This window comes from Catharus ustulatus, chromosome 16 (assembly GCF_009819885.2).
Source record: "Catharus ustulatus isolate bCatUst1 chromosome 16, bCatUst1.pri.v2, whole genome shotgun sequence".
In the NCBI taxonomy this organism is placed as follows: Eukaryota; Metazoa; Chordata; class Aves; order Passeriformes; family Turdidae; genus Catharus; species Catharus ustulatus.
Genome location: NC_046236.1, coordinates 7,376,048 through 7,389,609, shown reverse-complemented (window position 1 = coordinate 7,389,609; position 13,562 = coordinate 7,376,048). Strand labels below are relative to the sequence as shown.

At 37.4% G+C, this 13,562-nt stretch overlaps 1 protein-coding gene across 2 annotated transcripts in view; it reads left to right on the top strand.

Moving 5' to 3' along the window:
* Positions 1 to 13,310, top strand: part of SNX29 (sorting nexin 29) — a 105,931-nt gene extending 92,621 nt beyond the window's left edge. Inside the window, exons 21-22 of one of the 2 annotated variants that reach the window (XM_033073715.1) lie at positions 7,220 to 7,254; positions 7,796 to 7,845. In XM_033073715.1, coding sequence (XP_032929606.1) covers positions 7,220 to 7,238 — 19 coding nt within the window. In that variant the 3' untranslated portion in view covers positions 7,239 to 7,254; positions 7,796 to 7,845. Of the gene's footprint in view, positions 1 to 7,219; positions 7,255 to 7,795 lie in introns of both variants that reach the window. The other variant, XM_033073714.2, reaches the window with a different exon arrangement.
* Positions 13,311 to 13,562: the final 252 nt, after the last annotated feature.

Genomic DNA, 13,562 nt, shown 5'->3' with positions numbered 1-13,562 from the left:
AAAGTTCTGAGTTACAGAGGGACCAAGATGATACACTTTTTATTGGCTCTGAATCTGATGATACCTGGAGAGCTGACCCCAAATTTCAGGAGCTCCTGGCCAGCAATGCTCCATGCATTGAACTCCCACTGGAGCCAGTAGCAAATTTTGCTGCCTGTTAACCTAATTTGGAGTCATAATGAAAAAAAGGGATGAGCTGCATTTATCACAGACATTTTCATTTTACAGAGAAAATAATCAAAATATGATTAAACAGAAAATGTGGGTTTGGTTGCTGATTAGTGTGGTCGATTTGCTGGCCAGACTGGTTCTTTTTTAGTTTCTGTCTAATCCAGCAAGATTGTTGTATCCCAAGCTGGCTCCCATAGTCATTTACTAGCCAGTGTCATTCTTCCATGAGCTTCCTTTTCTGTCTTGGATTAAATGTAAATATTAGTCCCTTTCTTCATTACCAAAGTCAGCATTTCCCTTGTTATTCTGTTGATGGTACTCATTTATTTACATATTTCCCCATCTTGATTACTTTTGTTTATTTAGAGAGTACAGATCTAATTCCACTATGCCAAGTCTCACCCCTCTCCCTGTGATTATGTTGCCAGGTGCAGATATGTACTATTTTCTAACTCAGTGGGAATTTCATTTTTATCTTAGGAAAACTAAATAATGGGCTAAAATGAAGAATAATTAAGCTCCCAGGGGTTGAGATTATGGCCTATATTTTTGAGGTTTTTAGGTCATGGATCACTCTTACTATCAAGCTTATGGCTGGAATGCAATAACATGCCCTTAGTATTTAAAAAATAAACCCAGAAAGAGTGACTGCTGTAGAGAAGTGTTCTTTATGTTATTGTTGCCACCATATTCTCCAGAAAAGTTATGATTATGATTCCTGTTTTTAAGTTTGTTCATTTTTTTATATTCATAGCTGTTATTTTTAATGTGACATTGATAAAAATCTGGATCTGTCCCTGAGAGTGATCACATCAGCTCTCTCCTGCCTTTTGCACATGTTAATGTCATGTGTAATCTTCATGAGAAATGACGATCCTTCGGAGAAGCAGCTGATACCTCTTAACTTGATGGAGCAATTAAAACTGAAGCACTTCCTTGGAAAATCAAAACAACATGTTTTGATCATAACTTTTCTCTGTCGTTCCATTTGCTTCCGTGGTAATTTTAAAAGAAGGGGCTTGTCCTTAAAAATAAAAGAATGGTGGTAAATGTTTGTGCAGGTTTTTATGGTAGGCAGTTTACTGGCAAAACCCCAAGCTAAGTTGCATTATTCCTTTGGAGACTATTTAAACTCACTGAAAGCTGCACCTGCCAGTGCTTTGGGGCAGACATTCCTGCCTGGCTGAGTTTGAATCAAAGAGGAGTCAGGGAGCAAGGAGGGGACAGAGCCCCTCAGCAGGGACAGCAGCCAGCAGCTGGCCCCACCAGGGCCACTGTCCAGCTCAGGGCTGAAGCACCAGGGGCTGTTTGCTCCCAAGGCCATGGAAAAACAGGAGACTGGAAACTGCTGCTCTTCCCAGGTGTTGGAATTAGGTGGTGTTGAAAGCTGAAAGTCTGATGTGGTAAAGTAAGGCAGGAATATGCACCAAGTTTTTTACTGCCATTAGCCTCAGTACATTAGTGAGCTCAGGATCAGGTAAATGATAGGGATGAACAGATAGGAAGAAGTATTTTAAGCTTACAGATTTTTCCTCTCTGTGATACTGGCAAAATTAAGCAAACTGGAGGAGATGATAGACCTTTCTTTTTTTTTTTTTTTTTCTTTTTCCCAGTGCTTGGCAGGGAACATAATTAATTATTTGCATTTTGTGTTCTGTATAAACTAGAGGTGGAGAGCTCAGGGGTGTTAAGTATTAACTCCTTTTACTGGCATCACGTCTGGTGTCTGAGAAGGCATTTGCTCTAAACTTTGTTGTTATGCCCAATGCCAATTGTATTGATTATGTGCTGTTTAAAAGCTAATTTGGTAATTAAAATTGTCTGCCTTCCATGTCAAAATTATTGTGTGCAAACAGTTTGTGAATATGGAGGAGGAAGTGCCTGGCTGGTTGCTGTAATGCACTGCTGCTGCAGCATGTGGAAATTGCTACTTGCCAAACAAAAATTTTAGTTTATTTTCACGTATATGATGCATTGTGAATCCTAATGCACGTCTTCTGTCTACAGTTATCAGAATATTTTCAATAAAAATGTATTCTAGCTGTCTGTGCTTTCCTTAAAGATAATTACTTACTAGCAGGAAAACCTAAATTCAGGTATACACTAAACAATGTTCTTCTGAAAGCAAATCAACCTTTTGTTATTACATAAACAATCTTGGATCATGTTCTGCTTCTGAACCACTTGTTCTTCCCTTCTGGCTGAGTGTGGTGGATGGTGCTGCTCAAGTCCCCCCTGACAGGAGGAGAATGAGTAGAGCTGAATGCTGCTGATTTCCAGATGGAAATGGATGGAACAGCCAAACTTCCTGCCTTTCAACTAAGCACAGGAATACAAAAAGCAAATATATAAGTTATAAATAAATGTAAATCTATGTATAGTGGTTTCTGTCTTCCTCATTAGCTGGGTAGGGTCATTTGTCAGAGCACAGTATTTGTGCATTCCATTGCTCTGTTTGGGGCATCACAAAACATGGAATTAACCATCCCCAGGTGCAGAGGTCATTGTGCAGGGGAAAAATAAGGAAGGAGAGTATTAAATAGAAGTATTGCTTAGATGGAAACTGATGAAAGGTCACCTTTGCAGGGTTCTGAGCATTTCCTGAGTGAGTGTATAACACAGATATTCTTCAGTTACAGAACTGTTAGATACAGTAACCACCTTGTTATGCCAACTTCAAAATGAAGTTAGTGGGGGAAAATGTTGTGTCATCAGAGTTATGTACAGCATCATGGCTTACAGAAAAATTCAAATAACAAAGCAGATAATGACAAAAGTCTTCATGCTGTTATGGAACCTGAATTGTAGCATGTGAACGTTCAAGTCAGGGTAATTTGAATTGCAACAAATGGAAACACGATTATGTGTCATCATTTCACTGCAAGAAGAGATCAAATACGTCAGGAGTGCAGAAGTGTGTATGTGGAAGTAGAAGAGCTGTACATTAACTAAATGGTTGGACAGAGTACTAGAATTAATGATTTTCATTTCTTGAAATTTCATTTCAGATCTAATCTTGATGGGAAGTGATTATTCAGTTTGTAATCTGACAACTTTGCTCTAATAGTGTCTTCAGGAATTTCAGTGTTGAAGTGTACTATGGAGGGATTCTCTTTCTATCTCTTCTGTTAATAACTGACTCTTTAAACACCCAGATCAGACATTTGTATTAATAAATGGAGATCACAGTTTCTCATTAATGATTATATTTAATTTCTACAGAATTGGGAGCAGTGGCAGGAAATGTGTCTCCAATTATTTTTACACTTCACCAACTGGAAACAAGGATTTTACCCAGTTGACTGCATAGCAGGAATTAAAACAGTATGTGAAATGATTTGGTGAATTCAGAATATTAGTTAATAATGCCACCAAACAGGTGTCATCTGATTTGAATTGGCAGCAGGTGCTGAGATATGCTGCATAGTCAAGTCAGAATTAGTTCTCAATTGTCTAATAAGGATCTCCTGATATGGTCTGGGCATTACCTAACAGGACCTTTTTAGGAGCTGCCTGCCTGAGCACCACATTAAGTGTTGAGGTTATAACCAGAATTAGATTATGGTAATGACTAACAAAGAATTAATAACACAAGAAGCTGGCAAAAGTCACCAAATTTATCTGGCAGTGAATGTCTTTTTTCATGAGGTGTGTTTAATATAACTCAAGTAAAACTAGAATTATGAATGTCTCCAGAGAGGCATTTACGTGTGAGATAGATCTATAGATAGATACATGAAATACCTGATCCTGAGCTTTGCTACACTCCCAAGATGTGCTTATTACTTCTGTTCTCTGATCTCTGGCTGATACAAAAGTATTTCCAATTGCAGATAGGTTATACTATTTTTATCAGAAACTTCTCCCTCTAATTTTATCCTGAAGAATAGGCAGTGAGATGGGAAATCAATTTCTTCATGTAAATTCTCATAAGAAAATACTGCAGTTCCATGTACTGGGTGTGTAAAGAAAATCCCACAATTTACATTTGGATACAGGGAGAGGAATAAATCAAAGGTATGAATAAACCAGCAGCTGATGAAAAGGACCAGTTATTTTAAGCTATTTTCTATAGATGCACCTCAGGCAGAACTTGACACCAAGACAAAATCAATGAAACCGAGTCGTTTGCCAAACAAACGCTGGGCAGATCAATCAGGAATGCTTAAAAGCTAAACAATGACCCGGTGGGAAGGAGGAATTGATTGCCTCAGCACGTTGCTTTTTTTCTTCAGAATGGGCCAAGGTGAGAATGCAGAAAATTCGAGCCTTTAATAGGTGGACATCCCACTGCTGAACAGGGCAGTGCCTGGCAAGCTTCTTTGGCTCAGCCTGGAAAATTGGACCCGGCTAAGGCTTCTGTGGGCTCAGAAGGAATAGAATGAAAAGCAGAATGTTTTATTAAAGCCAGACAGGTGTAGCTGGGACAGGTGTAGGCTTAGATGAATTGCAAACTTACCTCAGGGACTTGGAGTAGCTGGGCTGAGAGAGTTACTGCAGCACAGACATTCCCTGGTTTAGATTCAGGTATTTTAAATTTGTATTTTAGTCTGAGTTAAACAATCAACTAGAGGTGAACTCTAACCCAGCCCCCCCAAAGTAACCTAGGGACTATTTTTACTGAGTGTGACAAATGAGAGGATTTGCAAAGCTTGTAGGTAATGGCTTTTTCTTTCTTCTCCATCCCAAACACTGCATGGCAGAAAGATTTGTCTCAATTCCATCTTCATATGCATTTGTCAGAAATAGTCAGAATCATGCCTCTGCCCAAGACCTCGTGGAATATTTGACCAGTTGAACTATCAGTACATTTAGAAAGTGTCTTTAGTGCCAGAGACTGTATAGATATCATTCAACCTCTAGGCCAGAACGAAATTATTAAATCTAATAACAGGACACAGAAGACATGGGAGATTAATCTTTTTTTCCTACTTGTTTGCCTTGTGTTTTGGGGGTTGGTAATTTTGGTAAAAAAGCCAGGGCTGAAGCAGGCAGGTGAGATGGGTGGTTCTCCCATCAGGTTTGGAAAAAGGGAGGATGAAAAGGGGCTGAAAGACTCTTAAATTTATTAATATTTTTTAATACTTGAAACTTTTTCCCCCATAGAACATCTGTTTCCATGGAAGTTGATCAATTCAATTTCAGCTCCAGTTTTCTTTTCATGCTGGATGCATGAAGATGTAATTCCTCAGATATACATTGATTTCTGTAAACCTACATTAGATAATGATGTGTCTTAGATTGTCATTATAAAAATTAGCTAAGACATTTAAGATAAATTAATCTCTAATTTAGTTATTAGATATATCATGTTGTGGAGTAGCATCATTTAAATTAGCAGAATTACTTGCCATTTCTGTCCTTGGTTCACAGACACTGGTGTTCATGTAATTACCCGAAATGACCTGATTACCTCAGCCCTGCCTGGTAGGGCAGGCTGAAATTTAATTAATCTCTCTTCATTTTAGGGGAACTCCTTCTGCCCCTTTTGCCCTTTTCCCTCTGAACAGCTTTGCTCCATTGGGCTGGCACTGATGTCGTTTTGGGGACATGCCAGCAGGAGGAGCTTGTGCATTAAAATGTGCTTTCCATAAAGCAATCACCAAATTACAGTAATTGCACTCTACTCGTGCTCTCTGCTGCAAGGTAAACCACCTTGGACCTGCCAAGGATTCCTGTGTGCCTCAGACAGCCAAACTCTGTCAGCAGTGCCCATTGTGCTGGTGAACTAACACATATTAGACTGAGCAAAGCCCAATGAGGTGAACATTTAATTTTATTCCATTGTATATTTGATATTTAGTTTATTTTATGTTTACATGTTCTGAAAAATACATATCCTAAAACAAAATCACAACCCTCTGAAGCCAATGTCACATGCTCTCTTTTACAAGCATTACATTATCAACTCTGCATTGCTCAATTTTATAAATAGTATAAAAATTATGAGTAATAATATTCATGTTACTAAAAGAAATCCATGGTAATGAGCACAGCTGAAATTGGATTCACATGATCAGAATTCTCTACAGCAACTTAGATAGCATTGCTGAGTTTTAGAATAAGAAATTGTAGGGCCACAGTTGGAATTATCCTTGGCTACCTAGAATTAATAACATAGGCTAAATTAATTTTTAGACTTTGTATTTTAGTGACAAGGAAAATAAGGAACCAAAGATCTAACTTGTTAATCTGGTTATTGAAGAAGAGGAGGATGTGTGACACAGGTATTTTATGCATTTTTTCACACAAAGGACTTCTTAGTTACCTTGGGAGACTAAATACTATAATAGTAATGTGGTGAATCTTGATCTAGAAAAATCCTTTATTATTTTACCTAAAGCTATTTCAGAGTTTTCTGCTTAGAAATGTAGACCAGTTAAATACTCTACCTTTAAAAAAAGACCCACAAAACTTTATTTTCTGTTGCTTAGCGTCTGAATTGAATATAACTTTTCCATACTGTTTTTTTCCTCTTCCCTTTGTGGGGGTGGTTGTGCTTGCACTGTAATTCTGCAGCCAATGGCCAGGCAGGATAGCTGCCCTTTCCTGCAGAAGTGCTCTGCTGCCTGCAAGAGAATTTCCCAGTCAATCTCAGGACTAGTTAAAGGCTTTTGCTTTGCTAATCTCTCCCATGTGGGTGCTCCAAACACCTTGGTGGGGCCTGAGTGTGCCTGTGGCTCTGGCAGGAGTGACTGGCCTGTGTGTGAGGAAAGTCACTCTGCAGAAAAAGAAACTGCACAGAGAACTTTGGGGATTGTTTTCAAATATATCTGTGTTTGTTTAATATGGCCAGAAGTGCAGATGCGCAGTTTCTCCTTTCTGGACTTGTTATAACATTCTGAAGATAAGTATTATAAGGTTGGGGTTTTTCACTTATGAAAATAAGCTTGGCTTTGTATGCTGTGTAATTTTATTGCTTAGTTGAGTCGGTAAATGCAAAACTTAGTTCTATTTATTGATCTGTGTGTAAGCAGTTTAATTAAAAAACCATGTGGAGTCCTGTAAAAGAATGGCAAAAGTACAATGCTATTCCTTTATACTGTAGTTTTCCGAGGAGTCTATAGCCTGAATATCACCTAGGTAAGCTGGAATTTTCTGTTACTGCTCGTTTTTGAACATAATGTACTTCTCAGGGTCTTTTGCAAAAGGCTCATTCATGTAAGACTGTAGTATGTTGTGGGTCAGGAGACTGAAGAATTCGGGGATGTATTACCAATGTACTTCATCATGTAATGATACATCCATCCATGACTAGAGGATTGTTAATTGAGCATCATCCAAGCTCTTGTCTTTTTTGCTTGTACTTTAATCACTTCAAAATGCTTTTCCCACCATTTCTGAACTGCAACTCATAGAGATCCGCTTTTATCCTGTAACTGCAATCTTCCATAAAGTATTGGAAGTTCTACTAGTTCTCATTTCTGAAAGAGCCCATTTTGTAATTCACACTTGAGACAGCAGTGGAAAGAATGCAATTCCGTGATGTCGAAGATGTGTGCTGTACTTCACAGTCATGTGCCAGGCTCTCATAACATCTGCTTTTTTCATGTTGAAAATAACTACCCAACAATTTACATATAACATCAATTAGCTGTTCTGTGTTTATTTTTTGTCTCCCTAGTGATATCCCACCCTCTGGAGAGCCAGTGAGCAAAAGCAGTCGCTCGAAGGTGAGCGCCCGCTTCCCCAAACTGTCCCGCAGCCACCCCCGGGAGCCGCGGAGCCTGGAGCCTCAGAGTGGCGACCTCTGACCCTTCTCCTGAGCTGCCACTGTGGGCAGCACACACTTCGAGTTGTTCTGTGATTCCTTCCTAGCCTATATTTATAATTTAAGCTCGTGAAGAGACTACAGCTGCATCAACTTAAATCCTGAAAAGAGACATTCATTACCAAGGGTCATATCCTGATTAACTACTTTGGAAGGCAGTAATCACTTTCTCAAAAGAATATGAGGGCTCTTCATGAGAGCTCAGCAAACTGATCGGCATTTCCTTTGTTTTGTAAAGCTGCACTGCACAAATTCTCCTTTGTTCCTCTGAAGTCCTGTCACAATGAATTCCTTGTTTGTATTATGTTGTCCCTTTTTCCATGTACAGTTTTCTGTTCCAGAGAGACATGGGGTTCACATTAAGACAATTTTTTTTCCTTAGAAGAACCTTTATGATTATCACTACTTAATAGGTCAGAAGGATGTGCTTAAAAGAACCTCACTAATTTATTACCTTTTGTAAATAGAAAGACTGGGTTGTTTTGTTTTTCTTATTGTAAACCTCTGACACACAAAGGTTTTTTTAAAACTTGACAATGTAGATGATGAGAAAAATTACAGGTGGAAAAATAGCTTTTGTACATTTCTAGTTAGATATTCTCAATAGCATTCATTTGTGGGAAGTAATTCTTTAAAATTGGAGAATGTAATAATTTTTTTAGTGAAATTTCAGTCTTCTGTAAGGCAGGTGCAATATTATTCATTTCTACAAACCACCACAAGGATATACAAAATTAGCATGGTACAAAACAGTGCTTTGAAGTCTTGGATTATGTTTTGTTATTAATTTGTTGCTCATGTTACAGAACAGTCCGTCATTAACAGGGCAGAGTGGAATTCTTAATCTGATTTTGTAAAACCCTTCACATGGTGATACTTAAAAATTGCCTGTAATGAAAGTGCCTGTTACCCATCACCTCTTATTGAAAAGTAATTTGTAATGCTACAACTGTAAGAGTAACTTAAAAATTGTCAAGAATTGTTACAAGTGATGGAAGTCCTGACGTGGATTAACTGGAATCCAGTTCAGTATCCATTAGCTGCACTGCCGTAGGCAGTTAATTACGGTTTAGCTATCTTCTTCTGTTCATTAAGTTTAAGCAGTGTATGTTCAAATTTTCTATCAATTGTGTTCTGGTTTTCCTTTATGTAAGAACATCTTTCCTCTCAGAAGTTTCTTTGGATAACGTTATTTAAATTGATGTATCTTGTAATTTTATTATCCATTCATTGTATTAAATTTTCACATCTTATTCTCCAGGAAAAAAACAATCTGATGATGAATAGCAGATGTTGTACCTCAGTGCTTTGCTAAAGTTGCAGCCAACTGGAGGTTGTGTTCTGCATTACTGTGAGCAGTGAGTGTTGTTCAGGCAGGTCAGTGCTCAGACATTTTCAGTGAGAGCTCAGGTGAGAGCTTTGTTACCCACAGTATTGGCATCAGCGCTGCCCGAGCGTCAGCCCCACGTGCTGGATTCCCACCACTGAAATATGGAGCTTTTAGATTGCACTCAACTGCAAAATGTAGCAGAGAGGAGCAGGAATCATTCTCCAGGTCAGAAATGTCAGTAGGTGAAATACTACGAAGTAAAATCAAGTCACAGAAATGAAAGAGTATTCCCAGTCAGAGATCTCAGTTACCACACAGACAAAGAGAAAAGCCCAAAGGCCAGCCTGGGAGCTCGCTGCTGTGTGTTCATTAACAGATTAATTACTGTTGGTGGTTTGTGTGAGTTACTGTGAGACACTTACTTATGAAGAAGGGAAAGTGAGTAGATTGGCAGTTAAGTAGCTTCTCCAAACTCCTCAGCCTGATGCACTGCTGATGGTTTAATTTGTCTTTGTTGGAAAGAAAAGTAGCTATAATGATGGTCTCACTTTGAAACAATTTTGACTCATTTTACAGAAAGTAGAGACTTGGTTAGTAGAAATATGGCACATGTACTAACACTGAATTGCAAGTAAATTTGAAAGACAACACTGTGTGGAAACCTTTGTGATGTATCTGTTACATGAAGCTGTATTCATTTTCAAGAAATAATTCACAGATTCAAGTACTTGTTCAGCAAGCTGCAAATGGTAAGAAATTTCATTTACTGCAGACTGAATTTCTTTTTAGTTGTTTAAAAGGAATTTTTTGTATCTGCATTTGGTTCTTAAAATTATTTCATTCCTGATTATCTTGCTTCTTGTAATTTTTTTAAAAGTATGTATGTAGATCATATAAAAATACTAAACTTGTTTACCGTGTACAAATTGCTCTTTGTTAACTTTAGCTGAATTGTGTATCAGCTGCTAAGATTACAGTCTGCAAACAATGTTCACTTGGTGATACAAGATACCATAATGGGTGCATTACTAATCCATTTAAAAGCTCAGCTGTGGTTTCTCTAAAATCCAGGAACTAACCAAATGAAAACCTTTCCTCATAAGGTGGCAATCCCACTTTATACCCCTGGTTGTGCTGAAGACTGCAGAGGTGCCTGCATGAGTGCAGTAGGGGCTACTGACAGGAATGCCCAAATTTTTACTGTTTTTACCAAAAGACATTCTGAAAGGCCTTGTCTTAGAACCCTGCATCTGTTGTAAATCCCACTCTGTTCATTCACCAGAACCAGTAAAGCCTCTTGAAGAAGGTTGGCCAGTTGCTGTTAAGAATCCCAAGTAGTTACATGATTCATCTGAAGTACCTGTAAGCGTAACAAGGACTCTGCCACTGGAATGATTTTTTCAGCTCATCCTGTTCACCCAATTCCATGCAGTTACAAATTTTGAACAGCTCTAAACTTCCTTTGTCTGACTCACAGCTCTTAAACCCCCATCCGTGCTCAGTGGGCAGCTCACAATGAGCTGCTGGGTTCATTACTAATGAGTTACTAATTAATTCATTACTGCCCGTTCCTGCTGGCATCAGTGGCCAGTGCTGCAATCCCAGGACAGAGGACTTGGAACAGGCTGGGCCCTGGAGGTTCCTGGCTGGTAGATCCAGCCTAGAGCAGTTTGTGGTCTTGTTTGATTTCATTCCTGCTTTGCCTTTAGATCCAGGGCTTCTCTGCATCCTTTAGTGATTGTTCACAATAAAGTGTATAAAAGTGGCACAACTTCTACTGCAATGCTGTTGTCCAGTCACCTCCACCATGAACCCTTCCCTAAGAAACAGAGCAGGCAGAGCTCTTCCAGCTTTTGCAGATGTCTCCATCAGTATTCACAGATTGACTGTGGCTTTTTAGAATCTCATTTATTTAGAGATTCTCTCATTCGTTATTGAGAATGCAATGTGTCGACTTGGCTTTTGCAAATTAAATCTAAGTTCTCAGTAATAATAATAATAATAATAAATCTCCAAGGTTTATATGAAGCAGGATATTGACATAGTTATAAAGGCTTAAATAGATATCTCCATTAAGTCACATATTCTTAGGAAGATAATGATTTCAAAGCCAGTCTTTTTAATGGAATATATTGTTGATGTGATAGTTGTAATCAAATTATACTACCTTACAGAATCTACTGCAAGTCATAAATGATCGTGATTGAATTAATACAAGCATTTAGAGAAAGAACAGAATGGTATTAAAGATTACTGCTCAAAATTGTGACCTATTGCTAAGGTGTTTTGTTTTTGTTTTTGGGTTTTTTTTTTTGTAACAATCAAGATTTATTGTACAGAATATTATCTGCGTGGTAGCTGTCAAATTAATTAATACAAACCCACTAAGAAGGGGTTGACTGACTCAGAGCAGCAAGCTAATAATAAATGAGACTTGGTGAACCCCCAGTGAACTAATGATGCTTCTGCCAGGACATATTAATGTTTAGGAACCTGGTATTTTGTTACCAGAATCAGTAATTGGTGCTTTCTGATATTGATGTAATTCTTTTTCCTTCAAAGAATGCAGGGATATCAATTCTGCTAGAAGTTCTGTGCCATTTCAAAGGTTCAACCCCCAACCCCAAAACATTTTTCATCTAATTTCTTGGAATTTTGAGATCAGATAATATATACCTGTGGATAGAAATACAGTGACCTGCTTGAAATTGCGATCAGAAACCTGTGGCACAGCCATTTAAAAGAAAAAAACCCCACAACTTGTTGACCAAATCCTGCTGCAATACACCCTTGCAAATCTTGGAATCAGCCTTGGGCTCCTCAAACTGGAACTCTAAGATATATGAAAAGAAACCTGTTCCATACAAAACCACATTTTTCTCCTTAGAAACAACAGTAATGCTTCTGAATTGGATCTTAAATAACTTCTGGAAAAGTGATTAAACTATTCAAGAAAGCAAAGGATTTCTCTCCTACATTTTCTATAGACTAGGGTATTTCAGTCAGCACCCTGCATCACATGGAATATTAACTTGACCATTATTTTGTAAGTTTGGTAGTTTCTTAGCATTCTGTATTCAAAGAAACATTTTACTATAGGAAAATACCTATATGAAATACAAAATATATTTAAAAATATCGATTAAATATCGACTGCTTTGTGTTTCACATATTGAATGGAAGATAAACCACTTGTTCTACAGTGGTGTGACACTGCATTTCATTTATTTCTTACTTCACATTAACTGCACTTTTATGATCCAGTTACAGAGAACTTATTTATAAATTCCTTATACAAAAATAATGAGACCATACTTCTAACCAATATTAATGGCTTAGTTTTTCATTCATAATGGCATGGATTTATTCTAAACAACACCACTGAAATGTTAAGAAAGGAATGACTTTTCCAAATTTACAAATTTCTGCAAATAACTGGACTTTAAAAAAATACTGTTTTTATCACATCAAAACAGAATTCCCTGTAGGGGAATGAGTTCCTTTAACAAGAGTTCAGAAATTATCTCCATGCCATGACAGTAGTTAAACTGTGATAAGTGGGTTTTTTGAGTATTAATCATTTAAGACACTAAACATTATAAAAATGTATGTGTGGTTGAAAAGGCAGTTCTGTATTTCAAAGGCTGTGCTTTCCTTCTTAGTTAACACTGAGATGGAGAACTCAGTGTCTTGCATGTGGGACCAAACCTGTTGGCAACTGAAGAAGCTGAATTTCCCTTTTGACTTAGGGGAGGGATTTTTTTGTTGTTACTATTAAACTGTAGAAAAGATATGATTAATTAAACATATATATGTACAGTATTCACATAAGTATTAACAAACTTATTATTTTAACTTGCTATGCTAATGTTTACATAATAGAATTTTTGAGCAAATGTATATATATAAAATTTTCTAAATACTTTCTTGGGTTTTTTTTTTAATATCCTGTGATAATTTTATTGTAACCAGATCAAAATATGCTACTTTACCAAGAAGAAAATAAAAAATAAAAAATTGAAGTAGAGTGTTTATACATCCTATCTGTCCTATTCAGCTGTTTTGTAATTGCTTCTTTGATTTATGTTAATTTTTTCAATGTGTTTCTAGAATGATGTATATACATAAGAGACTTTGTTATAATCTTATTTCTTCACATGAGAAGTAGTATTTATTGAAAGCCATCTTGAACATTTCAGTTTATAATCACACTAGATAAATCATTCAAATGGGAAGGCAAACAACACCAGGCAATGCCACATTTGTGGGGTTTGGCTTTTTTACATTCAG